Here is a 24551-nt window from a genome sequence, read left to right on the forward strand (position 1 = left end):
GCACATTTTTTACTTTTATTTTTTTGTGTCATTATTTCAGATAATACATAAATAATAAACAATTTCTTTAATCAGAACATAACACTTATTTTTATCCTTGCAGTACACAAAGCACCACATACTGTCATTTATACTGAACAAAATAAGAAGGAGATCATGAGTAGTTTTGGGTAGTCAAAACCTGGGTTTGCCCTGACGCAGAAAACCGGAGTATTTCACGCAATCTAAGTAGAAAACACGCAATATAATTTCTCCATGGCGTCAGTCATGACGAACATCATTCAGACTGTCAAAATCAATTAGTTGCACTATACTGATGGAACATATCCCTTGAGACTTAAATACGAGAGGCGGTCGGGTAGCCTAGTGGTTAAAGCGTTCACTTGTCACGCCGAAGACCCGGGTTCAATTCCCGACATGGGTACATTGTGTGAGGCCCATTTCTGGTGTCCCCCGCTGTGATATTACTCGAATGTTGCTAAAAGCGGCGTAAAACCATACTCACTCACTCACTCACTTAAATACGACCAATATCAGCTTTTTCAAATGTTGGAAACCTAATATCTAAAATTGAAACAGTCCTAATGGAAAGCTCTTGGTTGCAGCCAATCAGAATTAAGTTTCAATAGTTGATCAGCAGGGTGGTTGTACTTTTTCTATCAGTCACTGTCAAGAATGGGTTACACCATACATTACAACATACACGAATACAATTGATTCGGAGGCAGTATCAGCAATCTGATAACAGGTACCAGAGATTGATCAAATGAAACACAACCACAATTAGGGGGCTTTTCGGGAAAGATTGCTCAAGAAAAAACATGTGGTTGGTTTTTGACAGTAAGAATCAGTATATGCATTATAGTGACTGACAACGTGACTTTCGTAATGAAATAGGATGATGTTTGCAAGTCAATTGTATTCGTCATTGTTTAAGATATTGTTTTGTGGTTAACATAACGGCACAAGTAAAGACGTTGTGATACTTTATTGTGTACAGTACCAAGTCTTGTGAGTCTCATCATGATGTAAAGATCTATAATATTATAGAGCAGTTGTCTTATCAGTCTATATCAATCTAATATCTAACAAACATTGGACATTAAGAATAAATAATATTAGCAACTGCGTAGACAGTAGAAAAATACTTAAAACATGATTTTAACAGCTTGATTAGAGAAACAAGATAATGATTTAGAGATTAAAATCAATTTCTTTACGAAATCAACATCAATTAGTATTTTGTTAAAATGAACCGCTTCGAAAGTCATGTGACTCCCTGTAGTTCAGGTAAGGAGTCATAATGACCCACAGTTTTCAGAGGCTAGGGCAAACCCTGGTCAAGATTTGAGCACACAATTTCATATTCCACATAAAAAAATATTTCATGATCCCTAACTTCTTTGGCTCAGTATTGACTTAAACAAGTCCTTGTGATATATATTTTATATATATCGATGACACTTTGCACATTGTAATAAGAGACAGCCGTGAGAGAAAAGAAACGTTTCATTTCCAAAGCTTCAAGTAAATTACCACATGCTGAACAGAGTACTTGGTATCCATCCCACAACTTCATTGGTGATGCGTTGGACATTTGAAAATCGGTTTGTGGCACAGGGAGATAACTCAAGCTTGAGGAGTGTCTGTAGCACTTAGTATTTCTTTCCACAAATATGTACAAGTTCACAAATTTAATCACAGCTCACATCACTTCCATAGCTTTGTGGTACTGCTTCCCCGTAGTCTGAAACATACAACAGACAATACTTTTTCTCATAGAAGGTCTTCAGCAACCCATGCTTGACCTAAGAGGCTGGTTGTCTGGTTTGTTGTTTAACGCCGCACTCAGCAATATTCCAGCTACATGACGTCGGTCTGTAAATAATCGAGGCTGGACCAGACAATCCAGTGATTGATATCATGAGCCTCAATCCACGCAATTGGGATCGATGACATGCTTCAACCAAGTCAGTAAGCCTGACCACCCGATCCTGTTAGTCGCCTCTTACGACAAGCACAGTCGCCTTTTACGTCAAGGACCCATGTTGATGCATGTCATTGTATCCAAATTGAGTAGATTGATGCTCATGATGTCATTCACTCGACTGTCTGGTGCAGACTCGATTATTTACAGACCGCCGTCTTATAGCTGGAATATTGCTGAGTGCGGCGTTAAACAACAAACAAAAATCTTACAAGTAGAATACTGGAAATTTAATGGTCACTGATATTTGGATAAGTTGTCAACAGAGCTTGATGGGTATAAGGTGTGAGGTACCCTGTGTGTCAGCCATTGTACCCAAGTCATATTCACGCACAGGGTACATCACACCATATGCCCCGAGGTATCGTCTGACAACAAATTAATTCATACTGGATTACAAAGATGTGGGTTATTTTCATTCAGGTTAAGAAAATTACAGTTAAACATACAGTAAAAAATGAAATATATGAATCAATATTGCAGTAAATTGTAATATGAAGTCAGTTTTTGAGTTTAAAAAAACTGAAAAATAGTTTAAAAAAAGTCTCCCTACCCTTTACTCTTTGAGGTTTTCTTTGGTTTGTCGGACTGTGAGAGGGAGCTGTCTGTCACCATCTGGTCATCCAGGTCTGACTGCTGGGTGCTCTTCAGCGTCTTCTTGATGTTGGCCACCTGTCACAGTAGTGTAGAGGTGATGGGGGTGAAATGGATTTTAATGTTGCGCCCAAGATTACACATCTCCCCGAGGCAAAAGAGTTAATTGACTATAAAAGTCCAGTTTCCATTACAGGTGGAAATCGCCTGTTCAAAATTGGGGCAGATCGTTTGCTCGAGGTTCCATATTAGATTTTCCATCTTCCTGAGGCAAGGGAGTTAACTGACTATAAAAGTCCAGTTTCCACCCTTGCCGAAAAATAGACTGAATTATGGAGTCATAGTTTGGCTGGACTAACGAGTCTATGCATAATCCAATCAAAATCCATAACTGCTGGGATTGGAACTTAGACCAGTTGTTCCTTCTAGCTAAGGGAGGCAACTCTGCAAAGGGACATATGATCCCCCCCCATGAACCTACTGGTGAGGTGAAATTGGGTTTAAGGTCGAGTCCAAGATTATTGCACTTATATAGTAACGTGCATTTGCATGTGTGTGTGGCTGCTTGTACTAGTCCGGACTGATGACGATTTATAATGCTAGCCCACTGAGATACCATGCCACAGCTTAACATGAATACCCCACTCAGACACAGTATACTGACTCCAAGCCAACCAGTCCTTGTTTTAGCCCCTTAATGCTGAGAGCTAGACAGGGTAACAACAAATACCATCTTTTAACGTCTTTTGGCATTACGTGGCCGGGGTTCAAACCCCGGACCTTCCGCTCTCCGGACGGACACTCTACCTCTAGACCACGGAGGCGGCCCATGAACCTACTGCTCTGACAAGGTAGGTATCCTGAGTCAGCTATGAACAAAACATAATTTAACGCCGCTTCTAACATTATTCCAGTCATATCACGGCGTGTCAGCTTAATGTGGGAGGAAAGCCCGAAGTGATGCAGGTCTCGTACGTTTACCACTTTGGTGAAACCCACGAGCACGGGTATGGTGCTGACAAACCTAGTCAGAGCGAACCGGGATTCGAACTTGGAAAAGGAGCTGACTAAGCTAGCCATTGTATTTGTTATCATTGCTGCTGTAAGGCCAGTCTGTGCTCACATGTCTAGGTAATAGCTGTTTAATGCTTAGTTATTTAAAAAAGAAATATAACGTTACTATAGAAGTCGATGGGAAAACATCTGGTCATGTGTAACCTGTAGCGCAGGAAGTGCAAGGGGACATATCTCTTCCTCACCTCTGTTTCAATCTCTGCCTTGATCTTGTTGTTCTTTTCCTTGTTGGCGTTGGCCTTGGAGATCTGGTCTTCTATACCCTTCAGAACTGTTTCACAGCCATTGCACCTGGAACACACCCAACACTTAGGGGCAACACGGTTTGGTCCTTATTTGTTTGTTGTTTAATGCTATACAGCAATTATCCAGCTATATGACCGCGGTCTATAAATAACTAGAAAAGTGTTTGAATGTGTAGAAATTACACCAGGAACACAGGATGAAACAATCTGTACGTTTATTCAACTTATAAAGTCTGGAGTGCAATCAACGGACCCAACTGACAATAACATGCACACAGAGACACAATCCGCTCAGCCCTCCGTAATCCTCCCTCTCTCTCTCGACCGTTATCCAAAGCTTACTGCCCCACCACGTCACACAATTACATCACAATCTGATAGAACCTATATGCATGTAAAACATACAGTGTAACGAATGCAAGGATACCAACGACACTCAAGCATCAAAAGAAACCGGAAGTGATGCTGTATGGAATGTGAAGGGAGATAACTCTGTAATTGCATAAGGCTAAAAAAATAATAGTCTCAGGCACTGCCCGCAACATAAAGTCTGTCACACATTTCCATTTTCCAATTTTTGTTGTTGAAAATCTTTAAATATTCTGAGTCTCAAACTACACAACCCCGGCAGTTAAATGCTACAATACTTAAGAACGACATGATTTCCCTGAAATTATTGTAAACAAAATTTGGTTACATCCTAGCTTGAACAAAAAAAAACACCACCCGCCTGTGCAATTATTTCAAAAGCCATTGCCTGAGAACCAATGCGATTATTTTTTTAAGCCTAACATATAGGCCACTAGAAAATACTGCCAGAAATAAAATAATACACTTGTAACAGCAAAAACAGGAGCAGTCCCTCACAAAAAAAACACCAGATTCATCAAGGTGTTGATCCTGTCAAACTCGTAGAGTACAAAATAGGTGTACATAAAATACCAACCAGTCTTGCAGTACGGTGATGATTTCTGGGACTGCATCGGAGCGTATGTCTCGACCAATGGCGTAGTCCACTTCCAGCTGTTGATTCCGTTGGTCCAGCTTGCCATGGATGATGTCAGCGTAAATTACCTCAATGATCAGATCCTGGAAGACACATAAAGGCTGCATCACACGGGCAACATAACTCCACAAACACAGGTTTGAAAACTCTAATCTATTTTCACAACAAACATGTGTTTTTACTTAGTTCCTCTTAAATTCTGTCAAATGCAGACGTCAAAAAGTCAAACGATACCAACGCAGTAACTACCAACATATATTTGACAAACATTAACATTGAAAACCTTGAGGTGTTGCCCAAAATATTGGTCAGAGTAGAGACTGATTCTATTTGCCGTTAATAGTACAAACATCACAAACAAGTTTCAAAACTGTTTGGGTAATGTCACGCACATACTTATGTTTGTAAACATAAATGGGGATGTTCGTTTTTGTTTAGTGAAACCATCTTATCGGTTTTAAATCTTCATTCCACAATTTGTGACATCAGCCGCAAGTCTGAATCCCCACCCAGTCTAGTCAAATTCAGTTGAGTACAGTGGGAACAGCTAATAATCATGATAATAGTCAACATAATAACAATTAAATATACTGAAAATTGATGCTTGGACCCAGGTTCGGGTTAGTAAGCGGTAAACGTTTTGGTACAGACAGATTCCATAATTCTATATTGGAAAAACTTATTAGTTAATCATCCAAGTATGGAGCCTGACCATCTGATCCGTTAAGTCGCTTTTACAACCAGCAGAGTTACTGGGCACCGCTTCTAACCCAGACTCTCCTTGCGGTTCATGACCATGGCATATGGCGTCAGTGCTATCTTGATGTATGAAGGCACCAGAGATCACTTGCCTCTTACGACCAGCAGAGTTACTGGGCACCGCTTCTACCCCAGACTCTCCTTGCGGTTCATGACCATGGCATATGGTGTCAGTGCTATCTTGATGTATGAAGGCACCAGAGATCACTTGCCTCTTACGACCAGCAGAGTTACTGGGCACCGCTTCTACCCCAGACTCTCCTTGCGGTTCATGACCATGGCATATGGTGTCAGTGCTATCTTGATGTATGAAGGCACCAGAGATCACTTGCCTCTTATGACCAGCAGAGTTACTGGGCACCGCTTCTACCCCAGACTCTCCTTGCGGTTCATGACCATGGCATATGGTGTCAGTGCTATCTTGATGTATGAAGGCACCAGAGATCACTTGCCTCTTACGACCAGCAGAGTTACTGGGCACCGCTTCTATCCCAGACTCCCCATGTGGTTCATGACCGAGGCATATGGTGTCAGTGCTATCTTGATGTATGAAGGCACCAGAGATCACTTGCCCCTTACGACCAGCAGAGTTACTGGGCACCGCTTCTACCCCAGACTCCCCATGCGGTTCATGACCGAGGCATATGGTGTCAGTGCTATCTTGATGTATGAAGGCACCAGAGATCACTTGCCCCTTACGACCAGCAGAGTTACTGGGCACCGCTTCTACCCCAGACTCCCCATGCGGTTCATGACCGAGGCATATGGTGTCAGTGCTATCTTGATGTATGAAGGCACCAGAGATCACTTGCCCCTTACGACCAGCAGAGTTACTGGGCACCGCTTCTACCCCAGACTCCCCATGCGGTTCATGACCGAGGCATATGGTGTCAGTGCTATCTTGATGTATGAAGGCACCAGAGATCACTTGCCCCTTACGACCAGCAGAGTTACTGGGCACCGCTTCTACCCCAGACTCCCCATGCGGTTCATGACCGAGGCATATGGTGTCAGTGCTATCTTGATGTATGAAGGCACCAGAGATCACTTACCTCAAGTGTTCGAACATTCTGTATTTCTAACTCTTCTAACAGGATTGAATAGGGAATGCACTGCAATGTAAAAGGATGAACAGTGATTAAGTGTATTTCAGTTTGACAAATTGACAGTTTAATGTGGTTGGTTGGTTGGTTTGTTTGTTGTTTAACGCCACACTCAGCAATATTCCAGCTATATGACGGCGGTCTGTAAATAATCGAGTCTGGACCAGACAATCCAATGATTAATATCATGAACATCGATCCACGCAATTAGGATTGATGACATGCATCAACCAAGTCAGTGAGCCTGACCACCCGATCCCGTTAGCATGGGTTGCTGAAGACCTATTCTACCCCGGATCTTCACGGGTCGACAGTTTAATGTGGGACAAAAGTTCAGTTTGACACAAGGTGTAAATATATTACTCAAAAGAAGCTAAAGATCTCCCTCTGGCCATGACAGAGTAGGTATAGTCATATGAAAGAATCGGGTGTTCTTTATCTTCTTTTGAGTAGTTCTACATACCTCTATGGTGAAACCCATAGAAGCTTCATTTGTAATAAGGGCTGTCAGGAATACTTTGCAGTCAGTTAGTTTGAATGTTGTTTCCACCATACTCAGCTATATTCTAGCCTTATCACGGTGGACTGCCATTCTGATACAGGAAAACCAGACATTGACAGCATGAATAACAGAGGTTGGGTAATACTCTGTCCTGGATACCCATGAGAGACAAGCATTGGGTGCTGGGGACCTACTCTGTCCTGGATACCCATGAGAGACAAGCATAGGGTGCTGGGGACCTACTCTGTCCCAGATACCCATGGAGAGACAAGCATAGGGTGCTGGGGACCTACTCTGTCCTGGATACCCATGAGAGACAAGCATAGGGTGCTGGGGACCTACTCTGTCCTGGATACCCATGAGAGACAAGCATAGGGTGCTGGGGACCTACTCTGTCCCAGATACCCATGGAGAGACAAGCATGGGGTGCTGGGGACCTACTCCGTCCCAGATACCCATGAGAGACAAGCATAGGTTGCTGGGGACCTACTCTGTCTCAGATACCTATGGAGAGACAAGCATAGGGTGCTGGGGACCTACTCTGTCCCAGATACCCATGGAGAGACAAGCATAGGGTGCTGGGGACCTACTCTGTCCCAGATACCCATGGAGAGACAAGCATAGGGTGCTGGGGACCTACTCTGTCCCAGATACCCATGGAGAGACAAGCAATGAGTGCTGGGGACCTACTCTGTCCCAGATACCCATGGAGAGACAAGCAATGGGTGCTGGGGACCTACTCTCTCCCAGATACCCATGGAGAGACAAGCATAGGGTGCTGGGGACCTACTCTCTCCCAGATACCCATGGAGAGACAAGCAATGAGTGCTGGGGACCTACTCCGTCCCAGATACCCATGGAGAGACAAGCATGGGGTGCTGGGGACCTACTCTGTCCCAGATACCCATGGAGAGACAAGCAATGAGTGCTGGGGACCTATTCTGTCCCGGATACACATGGAGAGACAAGCATAGGGTGCTGGGGACCTACTCTGTCCAAGATACCCATGGAGAGACAAGCATGGGGTGCTGGGGACCTACTCTGTCCCAGATATCTATGGAGAGAGAGACAAGCAATGGGTGCTGGGGACCTACTCTGTCCCAGATACCTATGGAGAGAGAGACAAGCAATGGGTGCTGGGGACCTACTCTGTCCCAGATACCAATGGAGAGACAAGCATTGGGTGCTGGGGACCTACTCTGTCCCAGATACCCATGGAGAGACAAGCAATGAGTGCTGGGGACCTACTCTGTCCCAGATACCCATGGAGAGACAAGCAATGGGTGCTGGGGACCTACTCTCTCCCAGATACCCATGGAGAGACAAGCATAGGGTGCTGGGGACCTACTCTGTCCCAGATACCCATGGAGAGACAAGCATGGGGTGCTGGGGACCTACTCTGTCCCAGATACCCATGGAGAGACAAGCAATGAGTGCTGGGGACCTATTCTGTCCCGGATACACATGGAGAGACAAGCATAGGGTGCTGGGGACCTACTCTGTCCAAGATACCCATGGAGAGACAAGCATGGGGTGCTGGGGACCTACTCTGTCCCAGATATCTATGGAGAGAGAGACAAGCAATGGGTGCTGGGGACCTACTCTGTCCCAGATACCTATGGAGAGAGAGACAAGCAATGGGTGCTGGGGACCTACTCTGTCCCAGATACCAATGGAGAGACAAGCATTGGGTGCTGGGGACCTACTCTGTCCCAGATACCAATGGAGAGACAAGCAATGGGCGCTGGGGACCTACTCTGTCCCAGATACCCATGGAGAGACAAGCATTGGGTCCTGGGGACCTACACTGTGTCAGATACACATGAGAGACAAGCAATGGGTGCTGGGGACCCAGATACCTATGGAGAGACAAGCATGGGGTCCTGGGGACCATCTCTCTCCCAGATACCCATGGAAAAACAAGCAATGGGCGCTGGGGACCTACTCTGTCCCAGATACCCATGGAAAAACAAGCAATGGGCGCTGGGGACCTACACTGTGTCAGATACACATGAGAGACAAGCATGGGGTCCTGGGGACCATCTCTCTCCCAGATACCCATGGAAAAACAAGCAATGGGCGCTGGGGACCTACTCTGTCCCAGATACCCATGGAAAAACAAGCAATGGGCGCTGGGGACCTACACTGTGTCAGATACACATGAGAGACAAGCATGGGGTCCTGGGGACCATCTCTCTCCCAGATACCCATGGAAAAACAAGCAATGGGCGCTGGGGACCTACTCTGTCCCAGATACCCATGGAAAAACAAGCAATGGGCGCTGGGGACCTACACTGTGTCAGATACACATGAGAGACAAGCATGGGGTCCTGGGGACCTTCTCTCTCCCAGATACCCATGGAAAAACAAGCAATGGGCGCTGGGGACCTACTCTGTCCCAGATACCCATGGAGAGACAAGCATTGGGTCCTGGGGACCTACACTGTGTCAGATACACATGAGAGACAAGCATGGGGTCCTGGGGACCTTCTCTCTCCCAGATACCCATGGAAAAACAAGCAATGGGCGCTGGGGACCTACACTGTGTCAGATACACATGAGAGACAAGCATGGGGTCCTGGGGACCTTCTCTCTCCCAGATACCCATGGAAAAACAAGCAATGGGCGCTGGGGACCTACTCTCTCCCAGATACCCATGGAGAGACAAGCAATGGGTGCTGGGGACCCAGATACCTATGGAGAGACAAGCATGGGGTGCTGGAGACCTACTCTGTCCCAGATACCCATGGAGAGACAAGCAATGGGTGCTGGGGACCCAGATACCTATGGAGAGACAAGCATGGGGTGCTGGGGACCTACTCTGTCCCAGATACCCATGGAGAGACAAGCATGGGTTGCTGGAGGCCTACTCTGTCCCAGATACCCATGGAGAGACAAGCATGGGGTGCTGGGGACCTACTCTGTCCCAGATACCCATGGAGAGACAAGCAATGGGGTGCTGGAGGCCTACTCTGTCCTGGATACCCATGAGAGACAAGCATAGGGTGCTGGGGACCTACTCTGTCCCAGATACCCATGGAGAGACAAGCATGGGGTGCTGGAGGCCTACTCTGTCCTGGATACCCATGGAAAGACAAGCATAGGGTGCTGGGGACCTACTCTGTCCCAGATACCTATGGAAAAACAAGCAATGGGTGCTGGGGACCTACTCTCTCCCAGATACCCATGGAAAAACAAGCAATGGGTGCTTGGGACCCAGATACCTATGGAGAGACAAGCATGGGGTGCTGGAGACCTACTCTGTCCCAGATACCCATGGAGAGACAAGCAATGGGTGCTGGGGACCCAGATACCTATGGAGAGACAAGCATGGGGTGCTGGGGACCTACTCTGTCCCAGATACCCATGGAGAGACAAGCATGGGGTGCTGGAGGCCTACTCTGTCCCAGATACCCATGGAAAGACAAGCATAGGGTGCTGGGGACCTACTCTGTCCCAGATACCCATGGAGAGACAAGCATACCTACTCTGTCCCAGATACCCACGGAGAGACAAGCATAGGGTGCTTAGGACCTACTCTGTCCTGGATACCCATGAGAGACAAGCATAGGGTGCTGGGGACCTACTCTGTCCCAGATACCCATGGAAAGACAAGCATAGGGTGCTGGGGACCTACTCTGTCCTGGATACCCATGGAGAGACAAGCAATGGGTGCTGGGGACCTACTCTGTCCCAGATACCTATGGAGAGACAAGCATGGGGTGCTGGGGACCTACTCTGTCCCAGATACCTATGGAGAGAGAGACAAGCATTGGGTGCTCCCAGATACCCATGGAAAAACAAGCAATGGGTGCTGGGGACCTACTCTCTCCCAGATACCCATGGAATGACAAGCAATTGGTGCTGGGGACCTACTCTGTCCCAGATACCCATGGAGAGACAAGCAATGGGTGCTGGGGACCCAGATACCCATGGAGAGACAAGCATGGGGTGCTGGGGACCTACTCTGTCCCAGATACCCATGGAGAGACAAGCATGGGGTGCTGGAGGCCTACTCTGTCCCAGATACCCATGGAAAGACAAGCATAGGGTGCTTGGGACCTACTCTGTCCAAGATACCCATGGAGAGACAAGCAATGAGTGCTGGGGACCTACTCTGTCCCAGATACGCACTGAGAGACAAGCATAGGGTGCTGGGGACCTACTCTGTCCCAGATACCCATGGAAAAACAAGCAATGGGTGCTGGGGACCTACTCTGTCCCAGATACGCACTGAGAGACAAGCATAGGGTGCTGGGGACCCAGATACCCATGGAGAGACAAGCATGGGGTGCTGGGGACCTACTCTGTCCCAGATACCCATGGAGAGACAAGCATGGGGTGCTGGGGACCTACTCTGTCCCAGATACCCATGGAGAGACAAGCATGGGGTCCTGGGGACCTAATCTGTTCCAGAATCATACAGAACTATTATGATTGTTTCTGTCTTGTAAGGTCAGATGATGACACTTATCAAAAGGCCATGGATCAAGATGCTTAATGACAGTATTGTACTTGCAGACAGACTTTAATGAATGCGCAATGAATCACAACAGTTGAAAAAAGCAAGTTTTCCAGTGTGTTACTAGCGTCCCATTATTACTTATGTAGTGGCCGTGCAAATTCTTTACATAGCTGCCTGTTACTTACTTTGGTTTTTGTGGCTAATGAAACAATTGTTAAATGTCTCAGTTTTGTTAACTGCCCCGCCGTCAACTCTGGGAGCATTGCCACATTGGCTGGAACAAAGCAGGGAAAGAATTACTATGTGTGAAGTTGAAGACGGAACTTATGTTGGTTTGTTTGTTGTTTAACGCACTCAGCAATATTTCAGCTATAAGACGGCTGTTTGGACCAGACAATCCAGTGATTGACATCATAAGCATTGATCTACACAGTTGGGATTCGATGACATGCATCAACCAAGTCAGCGAGCCTGACCACCCGATCCCGTTAGTCGCCTCTTACGACAAGCAAGGGTTGCTGAAGACCAATTCTAACCCGGAACTTCACAGGTGAGAACTAATGTCCACAAGAAAAAAGTCTTTCACATCTTAACTAAATCTTAAAATAATTGGAAGAATTTGGAGGTAATTTAAATAAACAAATCAACCCACTGAAGCTCAACAAAATGTGGGAAGTAATACAAATATTTTTTAAGTTGTCGTCCTATTCACAAAGTTTAGTTTACAATTAAAAAATGATTTTATCATGTAAGGTAGGGTCATCATTGCTTGGTTTATGGAGAAAAAACCCATATAAATCCAAAGTGTTTGGAGATTTTCTCAGAAAGAATTATTTCCCTTCTCAAATCAATCTGATTTGCAGGATTTAGATCACAGAACTGAAATAAGTTAACAGAAAAAACAACTGATCGTTGATCATGTTAATCATGTCAGTCAAAATCAAATCTTGGGTGTGCCAATATGTAAAGAAATAAAAAAGCTAGTGTCTGAATACAAACCTTTGTATTCTCTGTAAGTTCCATATGCAAATAGATTCAAGACCTGGAAATATGGAGCATGTGGCCCTGTTGACAGCTGGAAATACAAAGAAGATGGTATAAGTTATGATAAATAATTGCAAGTGTTTCCATGGCATTTAATTGGCTAACCAAGCATTTTTTGGTTGTTTGTTTTCATAAAGTAAACAAAACAGGCCCCACCCACTAATGGACTCTTGTTTCCGGATTTGCTGATAACAGTTGGGGCGGGGCTTTGTGAGTCAACAATTAGATAAGCAGTCTGCAAAGTTATTATTGTTGATGTAATTTTTATGTTTGTGTTTATTGCGGCATATAGGTAAAAACCAGAGCTCGATGTAATTCCATTGAAAAATGGAACCTTGCATGTATAGCTACGTGCCAAGTGCACTTCAAAATCATTCAAATTTTCATTATTTGTTGAATCATGTCTTTGTCAGCCCTACCATAATCTCATTAAAACCAGATCTTAGTTCTCACTACCACAAAAAACAAAGATCTGAGGACATGCCTTTATGGGTCACATCAGAACAACCTTTCGTGAACTTTGACCGACCAGTAGAATGACTGAGACAAGAAGTCAACATTAGCCAATCAGAAGGCAGCTTTCTTGTGCTTTATGACACTAGTTTCAAAGTGGCGACTACGCTTCGAAACATATTATGACAAATTCTCGTGTGAATATTTGAAAACTGAACAAACGAACATTCTGGAATGGCGAATAGATTACCTAGATTGTATAGATTCAGTCCTAAAGACCCCATATAAAATTTTCAAAGTTGCATGATTAGGAAACACATTCCAAATATCGCTTTGATGATCTGGTAAGTGACGCTCTGATTGGTCGGATGAGAGGTCGTTCTGACGCGACCCATAATGGGATGTCCTCAGAACTAAAATCTCATTTTAATGAGATTTGATTTGTGTCTAACCATACACAATGTTAAATGTCCACACAACATCGCTACTGAACACATTCAATACCTAGAAACATACGATACCACATTAATAACACTAGTGTTTTGTGTAACTTGTCATGTTTTTTTTGGGGGGGGGGGGGCCTTTTATGGCAAGCATGGGTCGCTGAAGACTTATTCTACTTCACAGGTCGCCAATCTGGTATAACAATTCATGCTCAACACCTCACTCCGCAATATTCCAGCAATATGACGGTGGGCTGTAAAGAATCGAGTCTAGGCCAGACAGTCCAGTGATTGATATTGTGGGCAACGATCCACGCCATCGGGGTACGATGACAACGGTCAACCTGGTCACCATGTCACACGTCTGACCACCTGACTCATAAAGTCATCTCTTACGACTAGCATAGATTATTGGGGACCAATTCAAACCCAGGATCCTCACAGAGCCATTCTGCATAGATAATTTGCAATACCTGAGACAAGTGTTTACATGGATATGGTGCTGACATATCAAGAATCACAATCAGTTTGTTTGTTAATTAACGCCGCACTCAGCAATATTCAAGATATATGACGGCAGTCTGTAGATAATTGAGGCTGGACCAGACAATCCAGGGACTGACATCATGAGTATTGATCCACGCAATTGGGATATGATGACATGCATCAACCAAGTCACTGAGTCTGACCACTCGATTCTATTAGTCGTCTCTTACGACAAGCATAGTCGCCTTTTATGGCAAGCATGGGTCGATGAAGACCTATTTTACCCCAGATCTTCACGGTAGTATCATATTGTGGCATATGGTTATATGTAGGGATATAATTGAATTTATGAAATCATTTGTGTGTTTTTTTAAACTCTTTATACATGTTTAAACTTTTCAAGTTCTTTGTCTGCTGTTGGACCTATCCTACCCCGGATCTTCATGAGACAAATCACAATCAGGGCAACAGGCATAATCATATGATTTTGGCACTCCGGAACACCACTCTGCACAGCCAAATGCAGCCTCAGTAAGCTACACAGCCTCAGTAGGCTACATAGCCTTAGTAAGCTACACAGCCGATGAATCCCTACCTCCTGTATGTTAGGCATGTCCAGTAGTTCCCCGAACACGTACACGCCCTGAGCATCGAGCACCTGCTTGATGAGGCTCACTGCCGCTGCCCCTTTAGCCGTCTTGGCAAGAAGTACAAACTGTTCTAGGGGATTAGCTGCTGTCTTCTCGGTGGCCATGATTAGATGTGAGGCAGATCTGAATGAAAGGCAGTTATTATCATTATAACACCAGCAATAAACATTTCTGGGATCCCAAAAATCAAATACTACAGCAGAATAGGTAGTTGATAAGCATGATAAGGAGGGCCTATGCTTAATTTCAAACTTAACACTTATCCTTGTTGGAATAAGACGAAAAGAGTCGAGTAAGCTCGGGGTTGTCGGCTATTGGTTACAAACAAAGCTTCAGAACAGTCAACGTCCTGTCCCTTTAAGGATGGAAAGGGATGTTCGATCGGCAAGGGGTACCCAACCTTAAGGAACATGAAGGGTTGGCGGGAATTAAACTGACTCATGTATTACTACACCGTATTGGGTTCACTCTTTAGCTTTATAACGTATATCGGAGGCAACTAGTCTCAAAGTTTATTTCACTGATGTATAAAATAGTTGGTTGGTTGGTTGGTTTGTTGTTTAACACCGCACTCAGCATTATTCCAGCTATATGACGGCGGTCTGTAAATAGTCGAGTCTGGACGAGACAATCCAGTGATTGATATCATGAGCATCGATCCACGCAATTGGGATCGATGACATGCATCAACCAAGTCAGCAAGCCTGACCACCTGATCCTGTTAGTCGCCTTTTACGACAAGCATAGTCACCTCTTACGGCAAGCATGGGTTGCCGAAGACCTATTCTACCCCGGAGATGTATAAAATAGGACATAAATACATAAATAAAACAATGAAACGATATAACAACTTCTAATACAAAGATACGCCAGAAGGTTGGTTTAATCGGAACGGAGAGCCTAAGCCTAAAGACTGAAAAGAGATGCTTGGTCTCATAAGGGATCTGAGAGTTAATGGTTTACTATCGACAAGATCGAAGAGACACATGCGAGATTAGCGAAGGGAGAACCACAGCCGGAGCCAATTAGATGTCCCCGATAAACTCCCCTTTCTACATAATTCCACCTTTTTTCATGTCACCGACTCCAGTTTCAGTATGATTTTTATAATCGAAACTGACGTCTTGAGTGTGAAAGAAAGTTGCTGTTCGTCAAACGTAAGCCAAAACTTGCATATCTCAAACATATTTCAGTGTTTTTAGAAAGAAAACTGTTAACCCTACTCATATTCTAAAGACACTGGCCACTGTTCACATAAGTAAATATGACGTTGGAAAACGTCGCCCAACACTTACCAGCTTACAAAATATCTATTTCCTTCAACTTCGTGCTTTCAACTTAATATTTCAGAGTTGCCTCCCTTGAAATATGCGCCCTCTGTCGGGCCAACAACTCCGCATTTATCAAATTGAATGCCCACAAGAAAATCAGACGCTCAGTAAAGGAATGATGAATTTTGGATGACATGAAACTTTTTAAGGATTACAACTTCTTAATTGTTTGTAACAATACCGCTTTAATGCTACTTGTCCCTTCGCCTGGTAAAACATACCATGAAATAGGTGAAACCTGAAAAACGATGGCAGTATTTTGTGTCAGGTTATATCGTCGGATATTATAATACTGTAAGCCTAATTATGTGGATATTTACAAAGACAATTTACACATGGTGTATGTGCAAATATACCGTTAAATTGTACATGTTTAAAGCCATTGATATTTCTAGGTCTGTGCTGCGCTTTGCAAAGTGAAGATTGAGACCATTATGCCCTATGCTTATCAGCAGACGGGTCCCTTTAGACTCAGAAATTTCAGTTTCTGGCTTATGATATTGGTATTTGTGTAATGAAATACTGAATGATTGAAACTGTTGGCGTTTTTTTTTTTAATTCTCCTTTTTACTCACAGTAAGACAGTTGTAGCAGAAATACACTTGCAGTCTGTAAAGTAAAAATACAGAATTTCACTTTTCTTAGTAAAATATTCACTTAATATTTTAGTGTGCACTGAAGTGAAGGGTTGCTTTCAACATAACCATCAGAGTGAATGAGTATGGATTTACGCCGCTGTTAGCAATAGTCCAACAATACCACTACAGCAATGGTACAAAGGATTGTTTATGTGTTGTTTACAACCACACGCGGCAATATTTCAGGTATGTGACGGCGGCTATAATTATGGTACATCGTGTGTGGCATTTAATGTATCTCCTCTTATATATGACATCACTGTTTCCGAATTTATTGAAACCTTCTTCTATCAAAGGTAACAAATAAGGGCTTTGAAGTCTCTTTCAAATATGCAGCCGTTCACGACACAAACACAAACACTGTGGATTGGGAGAAGCCCATATATGCTCTTTTGTCATTATAAAAATAAGTCAAACATCCATCTAAACTCTTTTGTCATAAAAATATGTCAAACATCCATCTAAGCTCTTTTGTCATTATAGAAATACAAGTAAGTCAAACATCCATATATGCTCTTTTGTCATTATAGAAATAAATCAAACATCCATATATGCTCTTTTGTCATTGTCATAATAAGTCAAACGTCCATATATGCTCTTTTGTCATTGTCATAATAAGTCAAACATCCATATATGCTCTTTTGTCATTATAGAAATAAGTCAAACATCCATATATGCTCTTTTGTCATTATAGAAATAAGTAAAACATCCATATATGCTCTTTTGTCATTATAGAAATAAGTCAAACATCTAAATGAGTTCTTACATACTGGCAAAATAACACATGAACTGCTAATCTGAATAATGATGCGATAGGTAGGTTATCTTTCAATGAATACTCGATTTGAACAGATTAGACATACAATTAATATACACAGTAAAAAAAGTGTTGCACCCCCTATACTTTTTCATGGAGGGGTGTTTTGAAAGGGTGTAAAGATAACCGAATTAATATTATAACCAGGATTTCGTGTATACCAACAAACCAGTGTATTGTCTATACAATGAACTTAAATGGGGTATTCCATGACCTTATGGCATGTAATAATCTCATGCTGAACTTTTACGAAAAATGAACGAACAACGAAGACGCATTAAGTATGGTGACATCTCAATAATTTTTAGTGACCAAATTCATCCAATAGGGTAAGAATGTCATATGGAGATTTGACGAACACAGTAAGTCAATATCGAGAACTTCCACCAAGCACTTGGATCACAGCTTGAAGTCTTCGTCTCATACTCCTCACCAGACGTTGGAATCGCTCCATGGGCAGCTGCTGCCACTCCTCGTGTAATGCTGCTTCCAATTCACGCAAGTTCTGTGGAGGAGGGTCCCGACGATAAATCAGGCGTCCCAAAATGTCCCATACATGTTCCAGAGGATTCAGATCTGGACTCATTGCTGGCCATGGAATCTGCGTCAGAGCATTGTTGTGGATAACCTGGGTCACAGCTCGTGAACGATGTGGTCTGGCATTGTCATCCATGAATATCGGTCTGGTGGCCAGTGGATGATTGTCAAAATGGGGCACCACAACTGGATTCAGCACCTCTTGGATGTAGCGCTCCCCTGTCAAGTTGCCTCGTATGGTCACTAAATCAAGCTTACAATCAAATGAGAAGCATCCCCACACCATAACAGATCCACCTCCATATGGTACAGTTGGCATGATGTTTCTTGCAGTATAAGCTGTTCCAGGACGCCTCCATACTCTCACTCTGCCATCCACAACATGCAGAAGGAACCTGCTTTCGTCCGACCAGTGGACTCTTCTCCAGGACCTCAAGTTCCAGTTCTGTCTCAGTCTACACCAGGCTAGACGTAGTCGTTTGTGGTTGTCTGTGAGTTTAGGTCGCTTGATAACCCTTCTGGACTTCAACCCTGCAGCTTTAAGACGATTTCTCACGGTCTGGGTACTGAACTGTTGACGAGGAAGCCAAAGACGTTTCAAGGTTGTGCTTGTAGCAAATGGATGACGCCTTACCACCCTCAACAACGCTCTGTCATCTCTAACTGTGGTCTTACGTGGTCTGCCAGAGGGTCTGCGATTCCTTACATCATTAGTTTGTGCGTGTTTTCTGACCAAACGGCTTATTGTTGAGTAGTGATGTCCGGTTCTTCTGCCAATCTCCTTGAACGAAAGACCTGCTCCATGAAGGCCAATAATCTGCCACTTGACTGCTTCTGACAATCGTCTACCCGGCATTGTGGGTTACAATAAACTGGGCTGTCAGAAAACATCTTTTATAGGCGATGTTGAGCTTAAGAAGATACTGCAATCTGCAAATGTCATGCACCATGCAATTCACCTGCTGATTGCTACGTTTTGGTGATCATCTTCCCTCCGAAAACATTACACATTTAACATCAGATCCCCAAGGAATACCTACCATTAAAACCAGAGTCGGGCGTTTTAAATGTTGTGATGTATCAAAATGTATTAATGTGGGGGTGCAACACTTTTTTTACTGTGTATATGTAATATACACGTATTTCAGTTTATTCACACATAAGTTTCAAATGATGTATTTAGTGTCATACTTGTTTCAACTGATTACTAAACCTATTAAATATAATATTTATGATATATAATTAAATATATAACTTTACATGTACTCTAGAATTCCAATTTCGTTTCTTTTGTAAAGCCAAAGTATTACTCCACATACAAATGTTACTAGTAACTGGGTTTCGATGTAAACCACACAAGCGCCTATAAAACCTTGACACACTTCTCCCCTGATTAGGGGGCACGGGTGGCCCAGTCGACTAAGGCGCCGCGATTCGCTGTGCAGAGTTGCATCCCTTGGGCACGCCAGAAACCTATGATTGAGGGTTCGAATCCCGGTTCGCCCCGATTATGTTTCTAGGTTTGTCAGCACCATACCCGTGCTCGTGGGTTTCACCAAAGTGGTAAACGTCATAGACCTGCATCACTTCGGGCTTTTCCCCCACATTAAGCTGACACGCCGTAATATAACCTGAATAATGTTAAAAGCGGCGTGAAACCAAACTCACTCACTCTCCCCTGATTAACAACAGTGGGAGTCCAGCCCACATCCACAATGACACCATTAGTTGGTGCTTGTTTACATCAACCACGAACAAAGCGCATGACGCGGTAATGAACAGCATATATACATGAACATTTTAAAGTACCCCATATTGCAACACTATATTCAATAGTAGACCATACCATAGATTGATAAACTTAGAATAAGTCTGATACTGCATACCAACCAGGAGGTTATATTTTGTGACAAGTAAACCAAGGGCTCTGCTCGCTGAATTTGCCACAGATTTAGTTATACGGCTTAATCTCAATGTTCAGTTACAAGCAAACCTAAATAATATTAGAATCAACCATTTCTAACTTAATATCTCTACATAAAAATAATACGTTAGTTCCAACCACCGAAGGACCTCTAAACTGCAGTATTTTTTACTTAGCACTACTTACAGTCATTTTGTTGGAAATACATCAGTTATGTAGACAACATCGTCCCGAGGCAAGAGAGTTAACTGACTTTAAAAGTCCAGTTTCCACCCTTGCCGAACTAGGCTGGAATTACCTGGCTCGATCGTAGCGCCACCTGTGGCTATTACCAGTTATGTCCCTTCTAAGCCTCTCCTATGGACCAATCAGATTCCACCTCTCGCATTGTTGCGTTTGCTTCACACAAAATGGTGGCTCCCGGTCAGGACGATCTGATCGATAATCAAGATCTATATTGTGATAAAACGGGTCTTACATCGCGAAATGCATCAAATCACGTGAGCACCTTGATTAAAAACATGAAAAGATTTGGAAAATATCTGTTGACAACGAGATGGCGGTGCTCATGTTTTGCAAATCCTGCAGTCGACTGAAATCTGCACGACAGTTTACGAACCGGATTTCGATTTCGGTGTGCGCTTTTGATTGGACTATGCATAGACTCGTTAGTCTAGCCAAAATATAACCCCATAATACCAGCCTAGTTCGGCAAGGGTGGAAACTGGACTTTTATAGTCAGTTAACTCTCTTGCCTTGGGAAGATGGTAGACAACGGAGCATAATATTGAGCTCGTTGATCCATTTAGTCACCTCTTACAATCAACAAAGGCTGACCTATTTTAAACCAGGAAACCCCTCTGGACACAATCACAAGTAATAATGTATATCTGTCGTAAAGAAATATAAACATATCGCAAGTAATAATATATAAGTATGTAATCCTCTAAATAGAAAAAAATAATTTATTTCCGTCGTCCCTGCGGATATTGTGTGTAAAATTCAAGAGTAGATTATTAATTTACTGTGACTCTGTGTGAAGTCAAATCCGTGAGTGAATAGAGATAAAGTGATTTTACGTGCTCATCAGAAGAATCGAAATATAAGAAACGAGATATCACATACAATTTAGGAATGTTTAACTTTGGTTTTGAAGCAGGAAAGTTTAAAACTTTTTATGAACGTACCTAGTACTAGTAAAGAGCAACCAAACAAACGTTTGCGCATGTATTTGTCGTCGTCACTTCCGGTACCTTCAGGCAAAACTCTTGGCTTTTAGGTACAAGGCTTATGATTTGTTGGAAATCCAGTCAGAACTATAGTCCTCCATTCTTGACCAACTCGTGTTATTCCGGGACAAGCTTCTTGCAGGTTACGGAAAGGGGCGAGTGATGACGAATGATAGTCCTCGTCACTTGAAATAGAATCAAGAAATATCGTTTTTATTAATCAACGAAGATAACTACATGTGAGCTCATACTTATAAAATGAAAACAAGCCATTCCGCCGCAAAGGAATATTACTTGCAGTAATGACTAAAAAAAGCAAAATGCGTTTTGCTAGTGATAAATGCCATCGCTGAGTCTTGATCACGTGGTTACTATTCGGGTCAGCTTCAACAGTCAGGAGTGAGTGAGTGAGTTGTGTTTAACGCCGCTTTTAACAGTGTTCCAGTTATATCACGGCGTGTCAGCTTAATGTGGGAGGAAAGCCCGAAGTGATGCATGTCTCAGACGTTCACCACTTCGGTGAAACCCACGAGCACGGGTATGGTGCTGACAGACCTAGAAACATACTCGGGGCGAACCGGGATTCGAACCCTCAATCATAGGTTTCTGGCGTGCCCAAGGGACGCAACTCTGCACAGCGAATCGCGGCGCCTTAGACGACTGGGCCACCCGTGCCCCCTCTACAGTCAGGAGACAATATTTAGGCTATATCTAGCAGTGCGTGCAGTGTACGTACATTGCCAGCACGAACTGAAAGACATAACCGTGCAGTGTTGTATATAGAGCCCTTTTGACCAAGTTCACTGCTAAATATAACCGCCCGCAGTCACATGACTGCTGATTCTTGTAACCACGTGATCAAAACTCAATGATGATGTTTATCGCCAGTAAAGTGGATATTCCTTGAAAAGCGAAATTTGCATTTTTTGTCATTGCTGTAAGTGATATTCTAAATCGGCGGAATGGCTTGTTTATACTTTACAAATATCAGAACACATGCGGCCATATTCGTTGATTAATCATCGCGATATTTCGAAATGTTTCTTGAAATGTAATCAATATTCGCGAGTTCGCTGTAAGTACCGAGCAATCCTCTTTACCGAGGGAGCGGTCGGGTAGCCTAGTGGTTAAAGCGTTAGCTCGTCACGCCGAAGACCCGGGTTCGATTCCCGACATGGGTACAATGTGTGAAGCCCATTTCTTGTGTCCCCCGCCGTGATATTGCTGGAATATTGCTAAATGCGGCGTAAAACCATACTCACTCACTCACTCAATCACCGAGGGACGGTCGGGTAGCCTAGTGGTTAAAGCGTTCGCTCGTCACGCCGAAGACCCGGGTTCGATTCCCGACATGGGTACAATGTGTGAAGCCCATTTCTTGTGTCCCCCGCCGTGATATTGCTGGAATATTGCTAAAAGCTGCGTAAAACTATACTCACTTTACCGAGCAATCAAACTTTCATAGTGTTCAAACTTATTACGTCATCTATGACGCATATTCATAGCAAGGAAAGATCAAATAGTCACTTTTTTGTTTTAATGGAACGTACAAGTTTCACAAACCCACGTTTTTAGAATGTAAAACAGTGCTGTGTTTTTCAATTGTGTTGTTGATGTGTTAGCCATTGAAGCTTGGGTAAAATCATTGCAGCTCTACACAGGTGAAATATGTAAATGGCTTGACACAATCGTTGAAAGAATTTTAGAATTCCACCGAAACAATACGTTCTTGTGTCAAATAACATTTCTTTAAAAGATGGCTCCGTTGTCTTTGACCGTTGTCTAACTAACTGAATTGTTAGTGAAACACCACATATGGCAATGACGGAACTTCTTTTTTCCCTATCATTTATCTTGATGATGGAACAATTTCATGAAAAAGGTGTGTCGCCAGCTGGATTCGAACACGCGAAGTCTGCACCGAAAGCTCACGAATGTAGTCTTCTGCCTTGGCTTCGCGCCTATGACTCAACTAACCATTTCAACGATTAGGCACCAACTCCTCGTGCTCTAACCTATACAAAATTCCAACAGACAGAGTAAGTGAGTGAGTGGTTTAACGCCGCTTTTAACAGTTTTCCATTTATATCGCGGCGTGTCAGCTTAATGTGGGATGAAAACCCGAAGTAATGCAGGTCTCAGACGTTTACCACTTCGGTGAAACCCACGAGCACGGGATTTGTGCTGAAAAACCTAGAAACTTAATCGGGTTGAAACGGGATTCGAACCCACGATCATATGTTTCTGGCATACCTGGTATTTTCTGCACAGCAAATTGCGCCGACTTAGACAACTGGGCCACCCGTACCCCCTCAAATAGAGACTCATTATTCATTTCAAAGGCAACACACTCATAAGCCTCGCGTCTGATTCAAGACATTGCATAATATATGTATTTCATATTTCATATAACAGTAAAGCCCGAAGTGATGTAGGTCTCACACGTTTACCACTTCTGCAACTCTGCACAGCGAATCGCAGCGATTAAGACGACTGGGCCGTCCGATACAGATATCATACACTGCCGGACAAAAGAAAGCATACACTTGAAAATTGGATTTGACCAAAAAATTACAAACGTTATCAAAACGTTACTTGGTTGAAAACAGTCGCCGAAATGCCGAAATGCCGCCCAAAACTGGATGATGGCTTTTCAGGGTGGATGCACAACTTATGTTGTAGCGGGTGGCTGATTTTGTACCGGCGTGGTGTGTGAAATAAATTCAGGCGATTTGACCTTTGCGACCCTGGGTACTCAATAGTTTATCATTGGCTTTAAAAGAAACCACAAACAAATTTGTAAAAATAAGCTTACGAATGTCGTAGTGCTACGAACGCCTTGTGGACCGAGGCCCAGACTACTGTGTCTATATTGCGTGAGTTGCCCTTGCGGTGATGCACGTGGAATACATTCTCTGCCGCTGTTGCACGTGCGCCAAGCTCCGTCGCGAGCTGATATTTACAATACATGGTACACGGTTCTTCATAATTTCGTGGGGTCCTAAACGAATATTCTGTCAATCGCTTGCACGTTCTAAAAACATGAAAAACGTGAATTAAGGGACAGATAGAGCCGTGAACAAGGATTGTCTAATCCAGACTCAATTATTTACAGACCGCCGTCATGTAGCAGGAATATTGCTGAGTGCGGCGTTAAACAACAAACAAACAATAAATAAAGTCCAGTTTTGAGGCATGTCAGCTAATGTTGGAGAAACTTGACTTTTCTAGTCAGCTAACTCCCTTGACTCGGGAAGATGGTTC

General features: G+C 43.5%; 1 protein-coding gene across 2 annotated transcripts; it reads right to left on the reverse strand.

Moving 5' to 3' along the window:
- On the reverse strand, window positions 1-24121 carry LOC124152255 (COP9 signalosome complex subunit 7b-like). Of its 2 annotated transcripts, none has more exons than XM_046525124.2 (9): window positions 24103-24121; window positions 14757-14934; window positions 12735-12810; window positions 11921-12009; window positions 6718-6777; window positions 4847-4989; window positions 3841-3946; window positions 2541-2659; window positions 1-1747 (listed from the first exon to the last, which is right to left on the reverse strand). In XM_046525124.2, exons 2-9 carry the CDS (start codon window positions 14913-14915, stop codon window positions 1711-1713), a joined length of 789 nt encoding a protein of 262 aa, XP_046381080.1. In that variant the 5' UTR covers window positions 14916-14934; window positions 24103-24121; the 3' UTR covers window positions 1-1710. The 2 variants fall into 2 exon arrangements, with proteins under 2 accessions (XP_046381080.1, XP_046381079.1); XM_046525123.2 differs by lacking the exon at window positions 24103-24121 and adding an exon at window positions 16107-16190.
- Window positions 24122-24551: the final 430 nt, after the last annotated feature.

The sequence above is a fragment of the Haliotis rufescens genome, unplaced genomic scaffold (assembly GCF_023055435.1).
Source record: "Haliotis rufescens isolate VD_foot unplaced genomic scaffold, xgHalRufe1.0.p SCAF_13, whole genome shotgun sequence".
Classification (NCBI taxonomy): Eukaryota; Metazoa; Mollusca; class Gastropoda; order Lepetellida; family Haliotidae; genus Haliotis; species Haliotis rufescens.